The sequence below is a fragment of the Fistularia commersonii genome, chromosome 2 (assembly GCF_037954325.1).
Source record: "Fistularia commersonii isolate RoL2024-O1a breed Wild chromosome 2, RoL_Fcom_v1.0, whole genome shotgun sequence".
Classification (NCBI taxonomy): Eukaryota; Metazoa; Chordata; class Actinopteri; order Syngnathiformes; family Fistulariidae; genus Fistularia; species Fistularia commersonii.
The window spans coordinates 24,699,625-24,722,314 of record NC_141285.1 but is presented as its reverse complement, the minus strand read 5'-3'; the positions used below and the strand labels follow the sequence as shown (position 1 = coordinate 24,722,314).

At 48.0% G+C, this 22,690-nt stretch overlaps 4 protein-coding genes across 6 annotated transcripts; all 4 read left to right on the top strand.

Annotated features, from left to right (window-relative positions):
- Positions 1–1,729: 1,729 nt before the first annotated feature.
- Positions 1,730–6,631, top strand: LOC147236833 (kinesin-like protein KIF11). Of its 2 annotated transcripts, XM_086174537.1 has the most exons (8): positions 1,730–2,136; positions 2,219–2,344; positions 2,435–2,590; positions 2,755–2,894; positions 2,973–3,133; positions 3,224–3,342; positions 3,420–3,642; positions 3,727–6,631. In XM_086174537.1, the coding sequence occupies exons 2-8, from the start codon at positions 2,237–2,239 to the stop codon at positions 3,840–3,842; spliced, it is 1,023 nt and encodes a 340-aa protein (XP_086030663.1). In that variant the 5' UTR covers positions 1,730–2,136; positions 2,219–2,236; the 3' UTR covers positions 3,843–6,631. The 2 variants fall into 2 exon arrangements, with proteins under 2 accessions (XP_086030663.1, XP_086030656.1); XM_086174530.1 differs by having other exon boundaries at positions 3,420–6,631.
- A 4,936-nt stretch (positions 6,632–11,567) lies between these two features.
- On the top strand, positions 11,568–12,961 carry LOC147236832 (uncharacterized). The gene is made up of 2 exons (XM_086163029.1): positions 11,568–12,366; positions 12,449–12,961. The coding sequence occupies exons 1-2, from the start codon at positions 12,208–12,210 to the stop codon at positions 12,959–12,961; spliced, it is 672 nt and encodes a 223-aa protein (XP_086019155.1). The 5' UTR covers positions 11,568–12,207.
- On the top strand, positions 12,756–22,122 carry LOC147236830 (kinesin-like protein KIF11). 2 transcript variants are annotated; one of them, XM_086174574.1, is made up of 5 exons: positions 12,756–12,957; positions 13,035–13,257; positions 21,104–21,267; positions 21,346–21,456; positions 21,534–22,122. In XM_086174574.1, the coding sequence occupies exons 2-5, from the start codon at positions 13,086–13,088 to the stop codon at positions 21,753–21,755; spliced, it is 669 nt and encodes a 222-aa protein (XP_086030700.1). In that variant the 5' UTR covers positions 12,756–12,957; positions 13,035–13,085; the 3' UTR covers positions 21,756–22,122. The 2 variants fall into 2 exon arrangements, with proteins under 2 accessions (XP_086030700.1, XP_086030708.1); XM_086174582.1 differs by lacking the exons at positions 21,104–21,267; positions 21,346–21,456; positions 21,534–22,122 and adding exons at positions 13,341–13,504; positions 13,583–13,693; positions 13,771–14,304 and having other exon boundaries at positions 12,760–12,957.
- Positions 18,345–21,074, top strand: LOC147236831 (kinesin-like protein KIF11-B). The gene is made up of 9 exons (XM_086160431.1): positions 18,345–18,363; positions 19,343–19,458; positions 19,598–19,723; positions 19,814–19,969; positions 20,132–20,271; positions 20,350–20,510; positions 20,601–20,719; positions 20,797–21,019; positions 21,064–21,074. Exons 1-9 carry the CDS (start codon positions 18,345–18,347, stop codon positions 21,072–21,074), a joined length of 1,071 nt encoding a protein of 356 aa, XP_086016557.1.
- Positions 22,123–22,690: the final 568 nt, after the last annotated feature.

Sequence of the window (22,690 nt, the reverse complement as noted above, 5' to 3'; positions counted from 1 at the left end):
GGCTGAATCCGTCCATCTCAGAGGAAATGCGGGACATCACCTGGAAGCTGGACGGGAACTTGGTGTGCGAATGGGTGAAAGACAAACTGGATGTGGTTTATTATTCAAGGCTTAAAGGCCGGACAACTTTGAACACCAGAACCGCGGAGCTGGAAATCAGGAATGCCACAAAATTCGACGCTGGGATCTTCACACTGGATCTCAACCACCGGGCTCTTCAGGATCAATACAGGGCCCAGATGATCGAGGAGGTACCGAAGCCCACAGTGAGCGAAGATCCACCATCCTGTGGTCCTAAATCGGAGAAATGCACCTTGAGCTGCGACGGAAACACTGAGAATGTGGGACCTGTCAGCCCAGCATGTAGTTGATTATGGCGCGTTTTTGCAAACCATCTGCTTCCTGCTGATAAGGAAGCCGTCGTCCTCAGAGATACAAGATTTTAGAGAACGGGTTATTTCGGTTAGAAGTTGTTGACTGCACATTATCAGATGTGATAATGATCACAGATCACTGTGTGTGTGTGTGTGTGTGTGTATTCTTGGTGTTTTTAAACCTTTTTACTGCTTCTGTGTTTAATAACAACTAACAGATTTCCATGATCCTAATGTGTGTTTAACACAATCACAGTTTGAGTGTGTGAACTCTGAACAGAAATCAAAGCTCAACTTGTTTTAAAGGATTTCTCATCTTACTTGTTGTCAGTGTGTGTGTGTGTGTTTTCTTTTTAATTCAAGTAATTTAATTCTTTATTTGTTTTATTTCCGTCCCTTTTTATGGAACACAGTGTTTATGCAAACCTCCCCCTGCACTTCGTTCCCTTAAAACCTGTTTTCTCTGTTTCCTTTAAGATCTGGGCGGGTTTTTATTAAAATATTGCAGGTTTTTGAGTTGTGATTGGACAACAGACTGGCTGATCTGCCTGACAACGCTGCTGATTGGATGAGAGGGATATTACTTCTCTGACAGGTGAGCAGGGACAGATTAGACTTTGATTGTTCCTCTCAGGTAACGCTGCCATCCGACATCCAACCCAAGAACTTACTCAGACACTGAAGTCTTCTGGATTTCACAGAGTTGAGCAGAACCTCAATGTTCCTGAAGCCAACATGGGGAAAGAAACAGCCTTCTGGTTCTTCTCACTGCTTTTCGTGGCGCCTCAGTGTTTCTCCTTCACCGTCACGTCGCTGTTCTTCAAGGAAGGAACGGAGCTGCGGCTGAATCCGTCCATCTCAGAGAAGATATGGGCCATTGGATGGATGGTGGACGGGAATCCAGTGTGCGAGTGGGTGAAAGACAACCGAAGCCCACGGTGAGCATCGATCCACCATCCTGTGGTCCTGAATCGGAGAAATGCACCTTGAGCTGCGACGCAAACACTGAGAATGTGGGACCTGTCAGCTACCTGTGGAGACTGGGAGATGTTCAACTGGAGAATGATACAAAAGACATCACCTTCTCCAATGGCAACATCATCCAGAAGGCTGAGAAGTTCTCCTGCAGGCTGAAGAACCCAGTCAGTCAGAAATGGAGCGACCCCTTGCAGAACCCGTTAATCCTTCAATTTCCATATTGGGTTTTGGTGTTGGTGGGGTTGGTGGTTTTGTGTTTGGTTGTTTTCGCAATTTGGAAACGAAAATATTTCCACCAAAAAATCAGTACATGTTTGAGTGGAAGGACTGTGAGGGAAAATAGTCCTGAAGTAACCGGACGGAAGGAGAACCGCTCAGTAACCCAGGCGAGACTGAGCTGGACAGACTTTGACCTCGTAGCACAGAGGAGACGACCTGTTTGGACCTCATGTCTCTCCTCAGGGAGAAGGACGCCTGTGTTTTGTAGACAAGGACAAAAAAACAAACACAAATAACCAAACAAAAACATGCAGAAAAAAAGTCTCCAAACCCATGGAAGAAAATGCGGCTGGACTGATGCTTGCCATCCTGGTAATGTGACTTTTTGACAAGCAAAGCGGAGGTGGAGTTTTTTTTGTTTGTTTGTTTTAGTTCTAACACTGCTCAGGCCTTCGTGGGCGGGGTCGGGCAGCTGGTGGCGGCCGGCGTGTCTCGCTGTCAGGAGAAGGTTCGGCAGCAGCGGTCGCAGTGTCTGCAGGACAAGGAGCGTCTGCTGGAACTGCTGGTGAGCCTCGCGCAGCTGATGTGTGTCTATCAAGCTTCAACATCTCGCTCTTTTTAACATGCGCCCCATCTTTCACCGCTAGGAGGAACATCAGCGAGACATGGAGGAGGTGCTGGTAGGTCAGACCCTGGCGGGGCTCCCGGTCGTGAGGGAGCTGAGTCAAACGCTGGGAGCGGCGGTGGAGGCGCAGCGAGACCTGGCCGACAAGGTTCGTACACCTCCGGTCTGCGTGGCCCGGGGATCTCCGGGGTCACGGATCCGTTTTGATGGTGTCTTCGTCATTGGTCCCTCCGGCCAGGTGGAGGCGATGAAGGACATGGGCGCGTTCTTCATCGGCTTGGCACGGGACCTGGCGGCGCTGCGTGACAACGCTTCCCGCGGCCTGGGCTCCCTGCTGGAAGAACGCGACAGGCTGGAGGACGCCATCCGCCGGGCGCAGCAGCGACAGCAGGTGGTGAGAGTGCTCGTCTTTTTCCCCGTGTGCTGAACGTACTGAAAGAATGAAATATCGAGAGGTGGGACCCCGATGCAGAGGGTCTCCCTGACTGCATGCTTCAGGAGGTTGTTGTTGCCATAGTTACCTGATCGTCGCCTAAGGGCCGCCGCTGCTTCTTTCAGGGCATGAAGCAGACCATCCAGTGCCTGCAGGACCAGCTGAACCTGCTGGCCCTGGAGACCCAGAAGGACTATGCCGACCTGTGCTCGGCCTCTGCGGCGCTGGGCGCCCCCCTGCGGGACCTCCAGGGGAGCATCGAGAGGTCAGCTGCCGAACTTTAGGCCCCAACCTGTTACAGTAACCCCTTGACAGCTCAAATGCCGTGTCTCCTTGTCTGCAGCGGCTGCAACGCAGCAGAACTCCAGGCTTCAGCGCAGGCGGACCTCCTCTCCTCCGCCTCCTCCTCCCTCGCTGCCTCGCTGCGGCTCAACGCCGACAACAGCCGGGAAACCCTGGAAGAGCTGGCCGGCTGCTGCACCCACCTGCACGGCTCCGTGTCTGGTAGGAGCCCCCGTCAGGAACCTCCTGACGTTCACCAACCCCCTGGTGAACGTCAGCAGGTGTGTGAGACCGTGTACTTGTGACCCGCAGGTCTGGTGGAGCGTGACCTCCGGTGGAGCTCCAGGACCAGGGAGCACGCCGAGAAGCAAGCCCAGGAACGCCTCTCCTTTTTGGGGGAGCTCTCCACTGAGGCGGGGGCCCAGCAAGAGGTAACATTACTTTGTTTTTTTGTTGGTTTGTTTTTTGGGAGGAGGTTTAAAGGCTTCCTCCACCCGCCGCTCCCCAGGGTGTGCAGACACACTGCGCCACGCAGCTCCAGGCGGTGGAGAAGGAGCTCACGAACCAGCAGGATGAGCTGCAGCAGGCACTGGCGGCGCTGCAGAGCCGAACCTCCGCCGACCGGGCGGCTCTGGACCGGCAGACGGCCGAGATCCGGTCCCGCCTGGACGGGAGCCGGCGGCTGGTCAGCGGCTTCCTGATGGAGGAGCTTCAGCAGGACGTCCCTACAGGTCAGTGCCCGAACCCACGCTCTCCTCGGAGCCACCGACTGAAGACGCCATCTGAGAAGGTCTCCTCCTGTCCCCGTTCCCCAGGTGCGACCCCGCAGCTTTTAACTCATTTAATAATAATAATAATAATACATACGATTTGTATAGCGCTTTTCACGGTACACAAAGAGGCTTTACAAGTTGACAACAGAAAAACATAGAACATAAACATTGTTAATGGGAAGAGCTGTAAACTTTTGTAAACTTTAAACTTTTAACTCTTTTATACTAAGCAACTTTAAAGTCAAGCAACGCAGACTCCCTGAAAAACACATGACACAAGAAAATGTAATTTAGAAATATTCGCTTTTCAGTTCAACCACAAATAAACTATGAAATACAAGAATAAACTTTTTTGTACGTAACATTTAAAGTGATTTAAACACAGGATCCCTGAAAAACACACGAAATATAAATTAAAATATTTACAGATCTACAAAAAATAAATTGTGAAATAAAAAATAATTTTAGCTTTTTATACACTCAACACATGTAAAATCAAACAACACAGAATCCCTGAAAAAATGCAAAATGATAAAACATAAATTAAAAATATGAACTCTTCAGTGCTACAAATAAACTATAAAAATACAAGAACTTTTAACTATTCACAATTCAACTTTTAACCAATTTAGACTGAAACAACACAGAGCCTCTGAAAAACACGCAAAAATATATAAATTGAAATGTGTAACAGTGACATGTGTAACCTTAAAAGATCAGCATTTACTACTTGCGGTCGACATTTCGTCACCGAACACGCCACGCCCATTACCGTCCATGTAAAGCGGAAGAAACGCCGCATCGCCCCCCCTCAATGCCTCAGGAAGCCGGCTCGCTCGCCTGAACGGTCGTTCCCAGACGAGTTGGTGGTAAGTCGGCGCGTTCCTGGAGTTCAACATGGAGAAACAAACAGCCTTCTGGTTCTTCTCGCTGCTTTTAGCGGCGCCTCAGTGTTTCTCCTTCACCGTCACGTCGCTGTACTTCAAGGAAGGGGCGGAGCTGCGGCTGAATCCGTCCATCTTTGAGGAAATGCGAGACATTACGTGGAAGCTGGACGGGAACTTGGTGTGCGAGTGGGTGAAAGACAAACTGGATTTGGTTTGTTATCGGAGCTTTAAGGGGCGGACAACCTTGAATATCAGTTCTGGGGAGCTGGAAATCAGGAATGCCACTAAATACGACGCTGGGAACTTCACACTGGAGTTCAACCGCTGGGCTCTTCAGGATCAATACAGGGTCCAGATGATCGAGGAGGTACCGAAGCCCACGGTGAGCGTAGATCCACCATCCTGTGGTCCTAAATCGGAGAAATGCACCTTGAGCTGCGACGCAAACACAGAGAATGTGGGACCTGTCAGCTACCTGTGGAGACTGGGAGATGTTCAACTGGAGAATGATACAAAAGACATCACTGTCTCCAACAACAACATCATCCAGAAGGTTGAGAAGTTCTCCTGCAGGCTGAAGAACCCAGTCAGTCAGAAATGGAGCGACCCCTTGCAGAACCCTTTATTCCCTCCACCTCCATATTGGGTGGTGGCTTTGGGTTTGGGTTTGATCTTTGTTTCTGTTTTGGTTGTTTTAGCAATCAAGGGACGGAAATCCACCCACGAACGGATCAGTAGATGTTTCAGAAGAAAGACTGCGAAGGAAAATGGTTTAGAAGGTCCTCAAGTACCCCTGAAGGAAGGAGAACCGCTTCCAAACTCCGCCTAGACTCTTTGACGTAGCAGCAGACGCCGCCTTTTGTATATCACAGCATTTGCGTGTGTGTGTGTTTGTTTGTTATGCCCTTGGATTGTAGTCTTCTTTTTTAAACACGGACCTTCTATTTTTGATAAGAATGCATTGAATTTTTATGGTGTTTTCTTGTCCACTTGTCCCAAAATGAACACAATCGATAGATGACTAATGACCTTGTGGGCTCAGGGATGTGTTTCATGTTCAAAATGTTTCTGTTACACTCAGTTTGCGGTTCCGTTTAAACTTATTTCTACGAGTCGCCAGGATGACGTAACAGTGTCGCCGTCTCATGTGGAGTTGTGCGCATGCGCCTTTCTTTCCTCCACTTTTTTAATTTTGTTTCCGCTTTTCTCCATCTTGGTTTGTGGACTCGGATTGCTCCTCAACGCGGTCGGTTGGGAAAGTTTTCGTCTTGGGGATCAGCCGATAGGACTGGTACCGATGAGTTACGTTAAGCGAGGAAACAGAACACACTCTTTCCTGGCCGCTCACAAACGCTCACCTCCATCTTCAGTCTGGCTTCCAGGTCTCCTCCCCATAGCTCCACTGTGTGTTGCATCAGCTTCATTCCTCCGCTACAGGGCGCTGGAGGCTCAGTGACGGCGGCCCTGTCCAATTCACCGACGCACACACACACACATTTTACTTTTTTTAGAATAGGAAATATCCACAGAGAGGTCAGGAGAGTTTTCAGCGGAAGGTCTGCGCGGGTAAACACACTCACACACACTTTTTCTAAATACGAGAAGGACTCAAGAAGATGTTCAGTAATTTCTTTGACGGGAACTTTCAACACAGCTCCTTTTTATTTGTAGATTAATTTCATGAATGCAACACACTCGTTGTTGTTTTATATCCAGCATGAAGGTTAAAAGTAACACATCTTTCTGGACTTGTTCCTGTTCGAAGTTGGAACCACAGTAACCATCTTCACTTGACGCGTCTAAAGGGTTTTGTGGCTTTTGGAGGTTAAAGATTTTAAAATAACTACACATTTAGTTAAAGGCCAAGATTGTTTGTGCGTGTTAGTGTTTTTCTCCCTGCATTTCAATTTGTTTTTTTTTTTTTTTACAAAGAAAAGGCTCAGTTTGTTCTTCTCAGGAGAACCGTAGCGGATGTGTTGTTGCCAGATTGGTGGTGTTTTCGTATTTCTTCTTCTTTTCTCAGGTCACTGCTGTAACTGAGATGTTTATATCAATGGGGGTTTTACCTGGTTGGATCAATTAAATGATTAAATGAAAAAAACTTCATGGGCTCATTGACGTGTTTCTTGTTCAGCATGTTTTGGTTTCCCAAGTTTGGCGTCTTTTTTTCCAGATCTTCAGAAAGATCTGGCAACATGATAGGGTGTTACAGGACATACCTTAAAATCGTAACCGAAATCTAATCCACCATTTGGATTTTGAAATCGGTTTAAAGTTGGACCGAAGTATTTGGTTTTCTCAGAGTTGAGCAGAACCTCGTTGTTCCTGAAGCCAACATGCAGAAAGAAACAACTTTCCAGTTCTTCTCGCTGCTTTTAGCGGCGCCTCAGTGTTTCTCCTTCACCGTCACGTCGCTGTACTTCAAGGAAGGAGCGGAGCTGCGGCTGAAACCATCCATCTCAGAGGAGATCTGGGCTATTGGATGGTTGATGGACGGGAATCCAGTTTGCGAGTGGGTGAAAGACAAACTGGATGTGGTTTATTCTTCAAGGTTTAAAGGCCGGAGGACCTTGAACACCAGAACCGCGGAGCTGGAAATCAGGAATGCCACTAAAGAAGACGCTGGGATCTTCACACTGGAGTTCAAATACCGTGTTTTCCAGGATCAATACAGGGTCCAGATGATTGAGGAGGTACCGAAGCCCATGGTGAGCATCGATCCACCATCCTGTGGTCCTAAATCGGAGAAATGCACCTTGAGCTGCGACGCAAACACTGAGAATGTGGGACCTGTCAGCTTCCTGTGGAGACTGGGAGATGTTCAACTGGAGAATGATACAAAAGACATCACCTTCTCCAATGGCAACATCATCCAGAAGGCTGAGAAGTTCTCCTGCAGGCTGAAGAACCCAGTCAGTCAGAAATGGAGCGACCCCTTGCAGAACCCTTTATTCCTTCAATTTCCATATTGGGTTTTGGTGTTGGTGGGGTTGGTGGTTTTGTGTTTGGTTGTTTTTGCAATTTGGAAACGAAAATATTTCCACCAAAAAATCAGTACATGTTTGAGTGGAAGGACTGTGAGGGAAAATAGTCCTGAAGTAACCCGGACGGAAGGAGAACCGCTCAGTAACCCAGGCGAGTCTGAACTGGACAGACTTTGACCTCGTAGCACAGAGGAGACGACCTGTTTGGACCTCATGTCTCTCCTCAGGGAGAAGGACTGTTGCGTTTAAGTTTGCAGCTTCTTCGTTTTCCATGTTTCGGAAGGAATTCACAAGTTTGCCTTGTTTGAATCGTCTTTTATTTTCTTCTTCACAGCTCCGGGAATCAACATCGGTTCATACCGTTTAACAGTTGAGACAGGTACATGTTTTCTTGTGCGGTGGTGGCTCGGCCGATGTATTCAGCCTCACATGTTGACAGAGCCACTGTGGGCTGTTTCCTTGACTTCCATGCAATGGCTGGGCCTTGTTTTGTTAAACTGAAACAGTAGCCTGTAGTGCTACGTCTGTCTTCGACAGATGATGCCCAGTCTGAATCACTGTAAGCTATCAGGTTCAAATCCTCCTTATTTTTCTTGAAACTTAGTTCATAATCAGCTGTCCCCTTCAAATACCTCAGGACATGTTTTGCAGCTACTAAGTTTTCTCCTTTTGGCATTGCCAGATTCTGTGATAGTTTGCTCACTATCCAGCTGATATCAGGTCTGGTGCAAGTCATGGCATGAATAAGACTGCCTACAATCTCACGATATTCTTTGGGGTCGACAGGTTCACTTTGCTCATTTTCATCAGCTACAGGGATGCCCTCTAATTTTTGCTCACTTGGAGTAGATCTTGCTTTACATTCTGACATTCCAAATCTCTCTAGCATTTTTAGGATGTACTTTGTCTGGTTCATTTTGATTTCATCCCCCTTTTGTTCAAATTGTATGCCCAAAAAATATGATAGTTTCCCCAGGTCTTTCATGTTGAACTTGAATTTCATGTTCTGTTTAAATGTGCTGAGTGCATCATTGCTGCTTGCGGCAATAATTAAATCATCTACCCAAATTATTACAATGATTGTGTCACCATTTTTCCGTCTGTTTTCTGTACACACAGTGGTCAGAGAGATTTCTCACAAAGTTGTCCTGTTGTAAATGGTCATTTAGGAGTTCATACCAGTTTCTTCCTGATTGTTTCAGGCCATAAAGAGATTTCTTTAATCTATACACTAGTTTCTCTCCTGTTTCTGACATCATTTCAAACCCTTCTGGTTGTTCCAAGAAAATCTCCTCATGTATAGGAGCATGTAAATATGCCGTCTTAACATCCATTTGATGGACAATGAGGTTATTTTGTACGGCTATCTGCATTAGTGCCCGCACTGATGTAATGTTAGCTGTCGGTGCAAAAGTTTCATAGTAGTCTATGCCTTCTGTTTGATTGTAACCCTTAGCTACATATCTCACCTTAAATATTTGTCCTCCTTCAGCATTTTCTTTAAGGGCAAATACCCATTTTCCTCCAATTACTTTTCTCCCTTCAGGTAAAGTTGTCAGTTCAAATGTGTCATTCTGTTTAAGCGAGTCAATCTCTTCCCTCATGGCACAATTCCACCCGGGTGCCAGTGGTGACTTCAGTGCTTCACTATAATTCTGTGGGACTCCGCACACAGTCCTGTAACAGTAATCAATAGTTGTATGGTTTTTATCATTGTTAATATAGTCCGTCTGATAATCCTCTAAATACCTTGGAATGACCCTTTTTCGTCTAGGATAGCGACTGGTTTGATTATATCTGGGTTTTATGTCTGACCTCGTCTCTTTTTCATTTTGGACATTTTCTGCTGTTTCTTCGTCATGCGACACATCTGCGTTAGTACTCTCATCCTCATTCTGTATATGGTTGTCTGTTTTATTTTCACTTTGTGACACATCAATACTGGTTTCATCTGTAGATTCTGTGCCTTCATATCCCTGGATTTCTGTCTCATAATCATCAGTTTGTGTTTGTTGTTCAATTCTTCCCTTTTTGATAAATTTCACCAGTCTCTGTTTTGACACTTTTTCTGTAAGTGGATTATAGACCAGGTATGAAGGGCTTTTCTTACTGTATCCCACAAATATTCCTCTTTCACATCTGGGATCCAATTTCTTAGTGTCATGTTTGTATGCATAGCACTCAGTTCCGAATATCCACATTTTTGAAAGATTTGGCTTTCTCCCTGTTAACATGAAGTATGGGGTATTTTTGTGTCTGTCATTGTAACATCTATTTCGAATATGAGCAGCGGTCTGGACAGCATAAGGCCACAAAACCTTTGGTAATCCTTTTTCTATTAGCATACACCTTGCCATTTCAAAAAGGGTCCTCCATTGTCTTTCTGCTGTCCCATTTTGATGGGGAGAGTATGGGGATGATGTTTCATGTCTTCTGCCTTTCTCCCTTAGAAGAGATTGAAAAGCATTTCCTGTGTATTCAGTCCCGTTGTCTGACCTGATACATTTGACACGACCATACGCTGCGCTGTCAGCAAGGAACTTCTCTGTTGCTAATGTAGCTTCACTCTTGTATTTGAGAAAATATACAAATACTGCCCCTGAATAATCATCTGTGAATGAAATGACATACTTATGCCCTTCTTGACCAGCTGGTTCAATCGGGCCTGATAAGTCAGTGTGTACCATTTTTAGGGGTTGCATCAGCTTTTGCATCAGCTTGCCTGTTTCTGCTATTTGTGAATTTTCCCTCTGTGCATACGTTACAGTCTACCTTGGTCTGACCTGTAATCTTCATACCCTCTACTAAGTTTGGTCATTTTAATACATCTTTTACATTGCAGTGTCCCATAATTTCATGCCATGTTTTGACATCACAAGTTAAGTTTACTTTATCTCTGGACATCATGTCATTTACTGTATCATCATAAAGTTGTTGATAATTTACCGTTCTTATGTAGTAGAGTCTGTCACATTCCTCAATGCTGAAAATTTTTCCTTCTTTGGTTATGAATCTGTTCTCTCCTTCTTTGAATATCACGCTGGCTCCATCAGCTGTGGCTGCCTTCACCGATATGAAGTCCTGAGGATATGATGGGATGAATAAGGCTCCCCTTAAGGTTACCAGGACAGGTTTTCCTTCAATGTCCTGGAGTAACACTTCTGCATCACCTCTTTTTAGTGCCACTTTGTTTCTTCTGGTCCTGTCTGCTAGCTCCATGTAATGTTTGTTTGGGTTGAAAAACTCATCAAATCTTATGAATTTGTCTTCTTGTGTTATGATGTGTGATGTAGCGCCACAGTCTACCATCAGTCCATTTTTTCTGATATTTTCCGGAGGGACTTTTTGACTGACCTTGAATACAAAAGTTTGCTCGTCTTCCTTATCTTTGTCTTGGACGTCTGTGTTTTGTTTGACCGAGTCTTCTTTGGGCTTGGATTTTCTTCTGCATGTCTCGTCGGTGTGGGTTGTGCTTCTGTGATAGCTGCACCATTTTGGCCCTGATTTTTGGTGACAAGCTTTTGCCATATGGCCACGGTTTCCACATCCATAGCAGATCACCGTTGACATGTCCACTTTCATGACATTGTCTGATTTGGTTTTGCTGTCAAACTTTTCAGTCTCTTCATAACTTCTTAGTTTACTCTTGAACTGAATAAACGTCATTTTTCACTGCTTGAGTTACGTGAATGACGAAGGGCTTGTACGGTCCTGGAAGCCCTTTCATAACCATAGCGATCATCAGCTCATCACTTAATCACTAAATCTTCAGAAAGATCTGGCAACATGATAGGGTGTTACAGGAAAGACCTTAAAATCGTAACCGAAATCTAATCCGCCATTTGGATTTTGAAATCGGTTTAAAGTTGGACCGAAGTATTTGGTTTTCTCAGAGTTGAGTAGAACCTCGGTGTTCCTGAAGCCAACATGCAGAAAGAAACAGCCCTCTGGTTCTTCTCGCTGCTTTCAGCGGCGCCTCAGTGTTTCTCCTTCACCGTCACGTCGCTGTACTTCAACTTGGTGTGCGAGTGGGTGAAAGACAAACTGGATTTGGTTTATTATCGGAGCTTTAAGGGGCGGACAACCTTGAACCTCAGTTCTGGGGAGCTGGAAATCAGGAATGCCACTAAAGAAGACTCTGGGATCTTCACACTGGAGCTCAACCGCCGGGTTCTTCAGGATCAATACAGGGTCCAGATGATCGAGGAGGTACCGAAGCCCACGGTGAGCGTCGATCCACCTTCCTGTGGTCCTGAATCCGAGAAATGCACCTTGAGCTGTGACGGAAACACTGAGAATGTGGGACCTGTCAGCTACCTGTGGAGACTGGGAGATGTTCAACTGGAGAATGATTTAAAAGTCATCACCGTCTCCAACGGCAACATCATCCAGAAGGTTGAGAAGTTCTCCTGCCGGCTACATATTTTTATGTTTTTTTATGTTGACGTTACAAAATCAACATCCTCTTCAAATTTAGAATTACGTTTAAAAAAAAACTGAGCTGCAGATGTTTGAGGTGTGCTGGTGGCCATAGTGAAGAACAAGGGAGATGTTCTGTGGAGGAATTAAGCTGATAAGCCACACAGTGGAGCACAGTGGTTGGTCATGAGAAAGGAGCCTAACGCTCCGTCCTTTCAGATGGCTTCCTCTCCATGAACGAAGTGGCGCTGAGGGGAGCGCTGGGCAGTGTGGAGTCCTTCGTGGGCGGGGTCGGGCAGCTGGTGGCGGCGGGCGTGGCTCGCTGTCAGGAGAAGGTTCGGCAGCAGCGGTCGCTGTGTCTGCAGGACAAGGAGCGTCTGCTGGAGCTGCTGGTGAGCCTCGCGCAGCCGATGCCTGTCTATCAAGCTTCAACATCTCGCTCTTTTTAACATGCGCCCCATCTCTCACCGCTAGGAGGAGCATCAGCGAGACATGGAGGAGGTGCTGGTAGGTCAGACCCTGGCGGGGCTCCCGGTCGTGAGGGAGCTGAGTCAAACGCTGGGAGCGGCGGTGGAGGCGCAGCGAGACCTGGCCGACAAGGTTCGTACACCTCCGGTCTGCGTGGCCCGGGGATCTCCGGAGTCACGGATCCGTTTTGATGGTGTCTTCGTCATTGGTCCCTCGCCGCCTCGCTGCGGCTCAACGCCGACAACAGCCGGGAAACGCTGGAAGAGCTGGCCGGCTGCTGCACCCACCTGCACGGCTCCGTGTCTGGTACTAGCCCCCGTCAGGAACCTCCTGACGTTCACCAACCCCCTGGTGAACGTCAGCAGGTGTGTGAGACCGTGTACTTGTGACCCGCCGGTCTGGTGGAGCGTGACCTCCGGTGGAGCTCCAGGGCCAGGGAGCACGCCGAGAAGCAAGCCCAGGAACGCCTCTCCTTTTTGGGGGAGCTCTCCACTGAGGCGGGGGCCCAGCAAGAGGTAACATTACTTTGTTTTTTTGTTGGTTTGTTTTTTGGGAGGAGGTTTAAAGGCTTCCTCCACCCGCCGCTCCCCAGGGTGTGCAGACACACTGCGCCACGCAGCTCCAGGCGGTGGAGAAGGAGCTCATGAACCAGCAGGATGAGCTGCAGCAGGCACTGGCGGCGCTGCAGAGCCGAACCTCCGCCGACCGGGCGGCTCTGGACCGGCGGACGGCCGAGATCCGGTCCCGCCTGGACGGGAGCCGGCGGCTGGTCAGCGGCTTCCTGATGGAGGAGCTTCAGCAGGACGTCCCTACAGGTCAGTGCCCGAACCCACGCTCTCCTCGGATTCCCGAGTGAAGACGCCATCTGAGAAGGTCTCCTGCTGTCCCCGTTCCCCAGGCGCGACCCCGCAGCAGCGGGAGTACGTTTACCCCCGGCAGATGGAGAAGTCACGGAGCCGGGGCGAGCTCCTGGAGAGCCTGAAGAAGCAGCAGGAGGAGCTGCAGGCCGCCTTGGTGGAAGAGGAAGAGGAGGAGCTGGAGGAGGAGGACGGCCACAGCCAGGTGGGTCACGTACGTCTGGTATCTTCTGCAAATGTGCAGTGTGCGTTTCTCACCTTGCCCTCCCGGCTCGTGACCCAGGACTCTCTGGAGGAGGAGCTGAACACCTGCAACCAAAGCGTGGCCACGGAGCCGTCCTTCATCGACGAGAACCTGGTGTTTAACGAGAGCAAGCGGCTGCCCTTCTTTAAGGTGGGCGACGGCCTCCGAAACGTGTCGCATCAAAACCCCTTCAGCCTCACGTGATGAGTTGTTCTTGCTCCCCGCAGAAGAAGAAGAAGGGAGGAAAGAAGGAGGCGCGGGTCCACGGCCGGCAGAAAGCTGCAGAGAAGGAAGCGGCGTCGACGCCACAGAAATCCAGGCTGCCGCTTCGCTGCCAGAACTGAAGCCCCATTCAGGGAAAGAAGTCTGTGTCTCCATGTGTGTGTGTGTGTGTCTTTGTGTGTGTGTGTTATCCTCTGGGTGTTTTTTTTTCCAGGGTAAAAAAAATCTTACCTAATACATCCATGATTTTAAGTGTTGAATAAAAAAAAAAATGGTATGTGCATGTGGGGAAAAAAAACATGTCTTTCAAAGAGCTGTGGTGTGAGAAGGAAGGATTGCGGAGACAAAGGTTGGTTCTATCTTTCTCAAACACCAACAACTGGTGAACTTCCAGGGGTGGAATATGTTTTAGCTCCCCAGGTACAAAGGTTCGCAGGAAACAGCGCCTTGAACGGGGCCCGGAAACAATAGTGATGGGAATTCCGGGTCTTTTTAGAGAGCCGGCTCTTTCGGCTCCCAAACGGCTCTTCAGATTTTTTTTGTTGCTAGAATCAATATATTACCAATAATAATGTAACATTATGCACAAAATGAATTAAGAATTAATAAACAAATGTATTATACTACTATATTATAATAGCCTTTATTTTTTTCACTCTACAACGAACTTTTAACTTATTTAAACTTTTAACTCTTTTATACGAAGCAACTTTAAAGTCAAGCAACGCAGACTCCCTGAAAAACACATGACACAAGAAAATGTAAATTAAAAATATTCGCTTTTCAGTTCAACCACAAATAAACTATGAAATACAAGAATAAACTTTTTTGTACGTAACATTTAAAGTGATTTAAACACAGGATCCCTGAAAAACACACGAAATATAAATTAAAATATTTACAGATCTACAAAAAATAAATTGTGAAATAAAAAACAATTTTAGCTTTTTATACACTCAACAAATGTAAAATCAAACAACACAGAATCCCTGAAAAAATGCAAAATGATAAAACATAAATTAAAAATATGAACTCTTCAGTGCTATAAATAAACTATAAAAATCCAAGAACTTTTAACTATTCACAATTCCACTTTTAACCAATTTAGACTGAAACAACACAGAGCCTCTGAAAAACACGCAAAAATATATAAATTGAAATGTGTGACAGTCAAGGATCCGCATTCTCTGTCGACGGTCGACATTTAGTCACCGACCACGCCACGCCCATTGACCAATCATGTACGGTAAAAGAGGGATATACGTCACGGGGGATCCACCTCTCAACCAATCAGCCGCTTTTGTCCGTCTCACGTAGGTGGCTCACTTGCGTTAAAGTTGGTTGGTCGACGTGTTTTCCCGGTGTTCAACATGGAGAAACAAACGGCCTTCTGGTTCTTCTCGCTTCTTTTAGCGGCGCCTCAGTGTTTCTCCTTCACCGTCAAGTCGCTGTACTTCAAGGAAGGAGCGGAGCTGCGGCTGAATCCGTCCATCTCAGAGGAAATGCGGGACATCACCTGGAAGCTGGACGGGAACTTGGTGTGCGAGTGGGTGAAAGACAAACTGGATGTGGTTTGTTATCGGAGCTTTAAAGGCCGGACAACCGTGAACCTCAGTTCTGGGGAGCTGGAAATCAGGAATGCCACTAAATACGACGCTGGGAACTTCACACTGGAGTTCAACCGCTGGGCTCTTCAGGACCAATACAGGGTCCAGATGATCGAGGAGGTACCGAAGCCCACGGTGAGCATCGATCCACCATCCTGTGGTCCTAAATCGGAGAAATGCACCTTGAGCTGTGACGGAAACACTGAGAATGTGGGACCTGTCAGCTACCTGTGGAGACTGGGAGATGATGAGTGGGATATTGACAGGAAAGACATCACCGTCTACAACGGCAACAGCATCCAGAAGGCTGAGAAGTTCTCCTGCAGGCTGAAGAACCCAGTCAGTCAGAAATGGAGCGACCCCTTGCAGAACCCTTTATTCCTTCCACCTCCACCACCTGTATATTTGGTGGTGGTGGGTTTGGTTTTGGGTTTGATTTGCGTTTCTGTTTTGGTTGCTTTAACAATCAAGGAACAGAAATCCATCCACGAACGGATCAGTAGATGTTTCAGAAGAAAGACTGCGAAGGAAAATGGTTCAGAAGATCCTCAAATAATACCAAAGGAAGGAGAACCGCTCTCAAACCCAGCCTAGACTCCACAAAGAACTGCAGACGCTGACATATTTTTTTATGTGTGTGTTTTTAGACTAAAGCACCAGAGTTACAGGATCAAAATGGTCACGCGCGCGTGTGTGTGTGTGTGTGTGTGTGTGTGTGTGTGTGTGTGCTTGCTTGTTATGCTCTTGGATTTCTATCTTCTTTTTTATACCTTCCTGTGATTAATTAGAATGCATCCAATTTTTATGGTGTTTTCTTGTCCATGGTCAATAAAAATGAACAAAATCAATAAAAGAATAATAAACTCTTTGGATCAGTGATGCGTTTCATGTTCAACATGTTTCTGTTTTACTAAGTTTGGGTTTCCTTTTATAGTCATTTTTACGCGCCATCAGGATGATGTAACAGGTGTCGCCCATGGAGTTGTGCATCTTCAACTTTTTTTCCACCACTGTTTCACTTTGTTTCTGCTTTTCTTTGTCTTGGTGTCTGGACTCGGGTTTCCCCTCAACGCGGTCGGTCGGGGGAGTTTTTGTCTTGGGGGTCAGCTAAGGACTGGTGTGTGTGTCTGTGTGTATTTCTGCACTATATTATATTGTCAGAATAGTCCGTTATAATACCTTGTGTTTGCACGCATTTGTTGTATTTACTTATTTTTTGTAGTCCTTGTGTGACGTGGGGACGCTCACGTCAAGAGAGGGACTTGCAAAATATCTTACGTCAAATTATAGAATCTCCAACCTCACATCATTATTTCGCTATCAATTGCAAAGACTGTAAAATGTAACTGCGAGACCCCATCATGGAAGGTGAAGGAATGCGCTACCCTGCTGTTCCAATGACACCCCCCGGGGATAATCGACTAGAGCCAGGGGTCGGAGGAAGTCACTATCAGGACTTCTTCCGAACCGCGACTTCGATCAAAGCACGGTTTTACACAATCCAGGTGCTCACGGTCCAAAAGAGCGTAAACCCGGGGTCGGAGGAAGTTTATCAAAACTTCCTCCGACCAACAGCTCTGATCGAAGCGCGGTTTACGAGGCCCCGCAGCCCAGATGGCCGCACTCCTAGAGAGCGTAAAACTGGGGGGGTCGGGGAGGCCATTGTCAGGACTCCCTCCGACCCTTTTGGCCAAAAGGTATAAAATGAGCCTGATCCTTTGGATCGGGGCCAGAACTTCTTCATCTACTCATTCGACTGGACGCGTCTCAGCGGGTGTCTAGAGGAGCCGAACGATCCTCGCGGGGTGACATTCATTCTGGCCCGGGATAATCCTAAGTGTATTTTCCTGACTTTGAATAAACCATTCTTGCTTGATTAGTTCCTGGCCGTTGTGACGCTTTTCCCTGAATGATAATCTGAACACACCGGGACAACAAAGTCCGGTCCCGTGGCAGGAGCCACAAAAACGGACAAATTAGTGACCCTGGCGTGATTATCAAATGTGATTGTCAACTGGTGTGGTCTTCCCGACGTGATTTCTCAGCGGGAAAAAAGCAGGCTCGAAGGTATTCGAGGACGGAAACTGTCGATTCCAAACAGCGCGCGCAACTAAAGGTAAGCAGTTTCCTTTTCCAAAAACTGTGATTGGATATTATAAATTACTGGAATCAACGGATGACCGTAATCTGATACAGAGTAGAGCCTGGAATTGGGAAAAAAACTAAAAACCGAAATTTGAAAATAAATCGGGAAAACAAGAGACGGAGAGGAACTAATCGATCAAAGTGGGGAGTCAGAGGGTTATTGTGTGGGATCCGAAGTGAAGTGAAGTTGAGGTTGAGAGAGAACCTCCGGAGGAGTCGAGGACTCCTGGAGAACGGTGATCAATCCATAACCAGTCGAGGTTAGGAAAACCTCTGAGACACTGTGAAAGAAGACAGCGGGAGCCGAAAACTCCACCTAGTGGATCAGCGGAACTGATCGCGCCGTGTGGATCGCTAGTGTTCAAAATACCGTTCCCATTATTTATTTTTATTTTTGTTTTGGAAACCAAAAATAATTAAACAATATAGAAAATTTATGGCGGCTGAGTCTGAGACCAGTCGAGATTAAGGAAATCTCTGAGACACTGGCAATAAAGCGCAGTGGGGGTTTTATGACCCCACCTAACAGGGCAGTTATCACTCCGTGCTGACTGTTAGTGTTCAAAAAGCCAAAGAAAGACAAAAAACAATGGAATATTAGGAAGACAAAAAACAATAGAACATCAGAAAAAAAGGGGGGGGGGAATGAGGGTAAGGGTAAGAGTTATAATATACGTATATTGAATTCTGTGTGTGAATGCTGTGCCGGATCGCTGAAGCAGCGGTGTCAGTGGAAACCTAGCGGTGCAAACGTAAACTGGCAGCCTGTTGAAGTAGGCGTGAAAGTGCAGATTGCTGTGTGAATGACAAGGAAAACTGATTGTAAGATGGTGCTGGCGGAGGAGGGTAAAGGTGGTTCCCCCACCTTCGCCGATAGATGGAATATGATTGTAGAAACGCTCACGTCTGGGGTGTACACCACCACCCCCCAGATGATGACCGTAAAACTTAAACAATTTGAAAAACAAGAGAAAAAGCGAACTTATTGGCCAAAACCAGATTACACCAGACCTTTAACAAGAATGTTTAAGACACAGTTATTAAGCGGAAAAATGGAAATATCTTATTGTAAAGCCAGGTGGGAGGAAGAATGTAGCGTGCCTAAATGGAGGCGCAACACTGGGAAGTGGGCCAAGAAAGGTGATATTGCCTTGGAACGAGTAAGTATGTTACCACATATTGCAAACCTTGTGGCAAAAATGGAGGGACAAACAGAGGACTGCACTAAAGCCGCAGCTGTCACCACCACCCCGACCGCATGTTCAGGAAAGGCAAAACATCAAACTCAGATGAGACGGCAACTCCACCCCAGCCTGCCTCCTCCTTACTCCACCCCCAGCGACTCCCCCGCAGCTCCTTTAACTCGTCTCCTCCCCATGTTTCAAATTACCGGGACAGTAAAGGGGAGGGGACAACTCCTCCCGACAGACGATGAAGACACTGATGAGGGGCCGGACGTGAAGAACAGAGCAAGAGAGATGGTCATGCCGTCTGCCCCTCCTTCAGAACCAAGTAGCACTACCCTAAAGGAGCAAGAGGAAGTGAATGCAGGCCTGGACCAGACAACGAAAAACCGGACCGAAACGACGAGGCTCTCGACTGGGTGTATGTGAAGAGGTTCAAGAGCAGCTGGTGGACGCCAAGGTGGTACGGCTACATATTTTTATGTCGACATTACAAAATCAACATCCTCTTCAAATTTAGAATTACGTTTAAAAAAAAACTGAGCTGCAGATGTTTGAGGTGTGCTGGTGGCCATAGTGAAGAACAAGGGATTGCACAGTGGTTGGTTGTGAGAAAGGGGCCTAACGCTCCGTCCTTTCAGATGGCTTCCTCTCCATGAACAAAGTGGCGTTGAGGGGAGCGCTGGGCAGTGTGGAGTCCTTCATTGGCGGGGTCGGGCAGCTGGTGGCGGCCGGTGTGGCTCGCTGTCAGGAGAAGGTTCGGCAGCAGCGGTCGCTGTGTCTGCAGGACAAGGAGCGTCTGCTGGAACTGCTGCTGAGCCTCGCGCAGCTGATGTGTGTGTATCAAGCTTCAACATCTCGCTCTTTTTAACATGCGCCCCATCTTTCACCGCTAGGAGGAGCATCAGCGAGACATGGAGGAGGTGCTGGTAGGTCAGACCCTGGCGGGGCTCCCGGTCGTGAGGGAGCTGAGTCAAACGCTGGGAGCGGCGGTGGAGGCGCAGCGAGACCTGGCCGACAAGGTTCGTACACCTCCGGTCTGCGTGGCCCGGGGATCTCCGGGGTCACGGATCCGTTTTGATGGTGTCTTCGTCATTGGTCCCTCCGACCAGGTGGAGGCGATGAAGGACATGGGCGCGTTCTTCATCGGCTTGGCACGGGACCTGGCGGCGCTGCGGGACAACGCTTCCCGCGGCCTGGGCTCCCTGCTGGAAGAACGCGACAGGCTGGAGGACGCCATCCGCCGGGCGCAGGAGCGACAGCAGGCGGTGAGAGTGCTCGTCTTTTCCCCCGTGCGCTGAACGTACTGAAAGTGAAATATCGAGAGGTGGGACCCCGATGCGGAGGGTCTCCCTGACTGCATGCTTCAGGAGGTTGTTGTTGCCATAGTTACCTGATCGTCGCCTAAGGGCCGCCGCTGCTTCTTTCAGGGCATGAAGCAGACCATCCAGTGCCTGCAGGACCAGCTGAACCTGCTGGCCCTGGAGACCCAGAAGGACTATGCCGACCTGTGCTCGGCCTCTGCGGCGCTGGGCGCCCCCCTGCGGGACCTCCAGGGGAGCATCGAGAGGTCAGCTGCCGAACTTTAGGCCCCAACCTGTTACAGTAACCCCTTGACAGCTCAAATGCCGTGTCTCCTTGTCTGCAGCGGCTGCAACGTAGCAGAACTCCAGGCTTCAGCGCAGGCGGACCTCCTCTCCTCCGCCTCCTCCTCCCTCGCCGCCTCGCTGCGGCTCAACGCCGACAACAGCCGGGAAACGCTGGAAGAGCTGGCCGGCTGCTGCACCCACCTGCACGGCTCCGTGTCTGGTCGGAGCCCCCGTCAGGAACCTGCTGACGTTCACCAACCCCCTGGTGAACGTCAGCAGGTGTGTGAGACCGTGTACTTGTGACCCGCAGGTCTGCTGGAGCGTGACCTCCGGTGGAGCTCCAGGGCCAGGGAGCACGCCGAGAAGCAAGCCCAGGAACGCCTCTCCTTTTTGGGGGAGCTCTCCACTGAGGCGGGGGCCCAGCAAGAGGTAACGTCACTTTGTTTTTTTGTTGGTTTGTTTTTTGGGAGGAGGTTTAAAGGCTTCCTCCACCCGCCGCTCCCCAGGGTGTGCAGACACACTGCGCCACGCAGCTCCAGGCGGTGGAGAAGGAGCTCACAAACCAGCAGGATGAGCTGCAGCAGGCACTGGCGGCGCTGCAGAGCCGAACCTCCGCTGACCGGGCGGCTCTGGACCAGCAGACGGCCGAGATCCGGTCCCGCCTAGATGGGAGCCGGCGGTTGGTCAGCGGCTTCCTGATGGAGGAGCTTCAGCAGGACGTCCCTACAGGTCAGTGCCCGAACCCTCGCTCTCCTCGGAGCCACCGAGTGAAGACGCCGTCTGAGAAGGTCTCCTCCTGTCCCCGTTCCCCAGGCGCGACCCCGCAGCGGCGGGAGTACGTTTACCCCCGGCAGATGGAGAAGTCACGGAGCCGGGGCGAGCTCCTGGAGAGCCTGAAGAAGCAGCAGGAGGAGCTGCAGGCCGCCTTGGTGGAAGAGGAAAAGGAGGAGCTGGAGGAGGAGGACGGCCACAGCCAGGTGGGTCACGTACGTCTGGTATCTTCTGCAAATGTGCAGTGTGCGTTTCTCACCTTGCCCTCCCGGCTCGTGGCCCAGGACTCTCTGGAGGAGGAGCTGAGCACCTGCAACCAAAGCGTGGCCACGGAGCCGTCCTTCATCGACGAGAACCTGGTGTTTAACGAGAGCAAGCGGCTGCCCTTCTTTAAGGTGGGCGACGGCCTCCGAAACGTGTAGCATCAAAACCCCTTCAGCCTCACGTGACGAGTTGTTCTTGCTCCCCGCAGAAGAAGAAGAAGGGAGGAAAGAAGGAGGCGCGGGTCCACGGCCGGCAGAAAGCTGCAGAGAAGGAAGCGGCGTCGACGCCACAGAAATCCAGGCTGCCGCTCCGCTGCCAGAACTGCAGCCCAGTACAGAGAAAGAAGTGTGTGTCTTCGTGTGTGTGTGTTATCCTCTGGGTGTTTTTTTTTTACACCAAGGTAAAAAAGTGTTACCTAATACATCCATGATTTTAAGTGTTGAATAAAAAAAAAAATGGTATGTGCATGTGGGGAAAAAAAACATGTCTTTCAAAGAGCTGTGGTGTGAGAAGGAAGGATTGCGGAGACAAAGGTTGGTTCTAACTTTCTCAAACACCAACAACTGGTGAACTTCCAGGGCTGGAATATGTTTTAGCTCCCCAGGTACAAAGGTTCGCAGGAAACAGCGCCTTGAACGGGGCCCGGAAACAATAGTGATGGGAATTCCGGGTCTTTTTAGAGAACCGGCTCTTTAGGCTCGGCTCACTAAAAAGAGCCGGCTCTTTCGGCTCCCAAACGGCTCTTCAGATTTTTTTTATTGCTATAATCGATATATTACCAATAATAATGTAACATTATGCACAAAATGAATTAAGAATTAATAAACAAATGTATTATACTACTATATTATAATAGCCTTTATTTTTTTTTCACTCTACAACGAACTTTTAACTCAATTAAACTTTTAACTCTTTTATACGAAGCAACTTTAAAGTCAAGCAACGCAGACTCCCTGAAAAACACATGACACAAGAAAATGTACATTAAAAATAGTCGCTTTTCAGTTCAACCACAAATAAACTATGAAATACAAGAATAAAATTTTTAGTACGTAACATTTAAAGTGATTTAAACACAGGATCCCCGAAAAACACACGAAATATAAATTAAAATATTTACAGATCTACAAAAAATAAATTGTGAAATAAAAAACAATTTTAGCTTTTTATACACTCAACACATGTAAAATCAAACAACACAGAATCCCTGAAAAAATGCAAAATGATAAAACATAAATTAAAAATATGAACTCTTCAGTGCTACAAATAAACTATAAAAATACAAGAACTTTTAACTATTCACAATTCAACTTTTAACCAATTTAGACTGAAACAACACAGAGCCTCTGAAAACCCCCCCAAAAA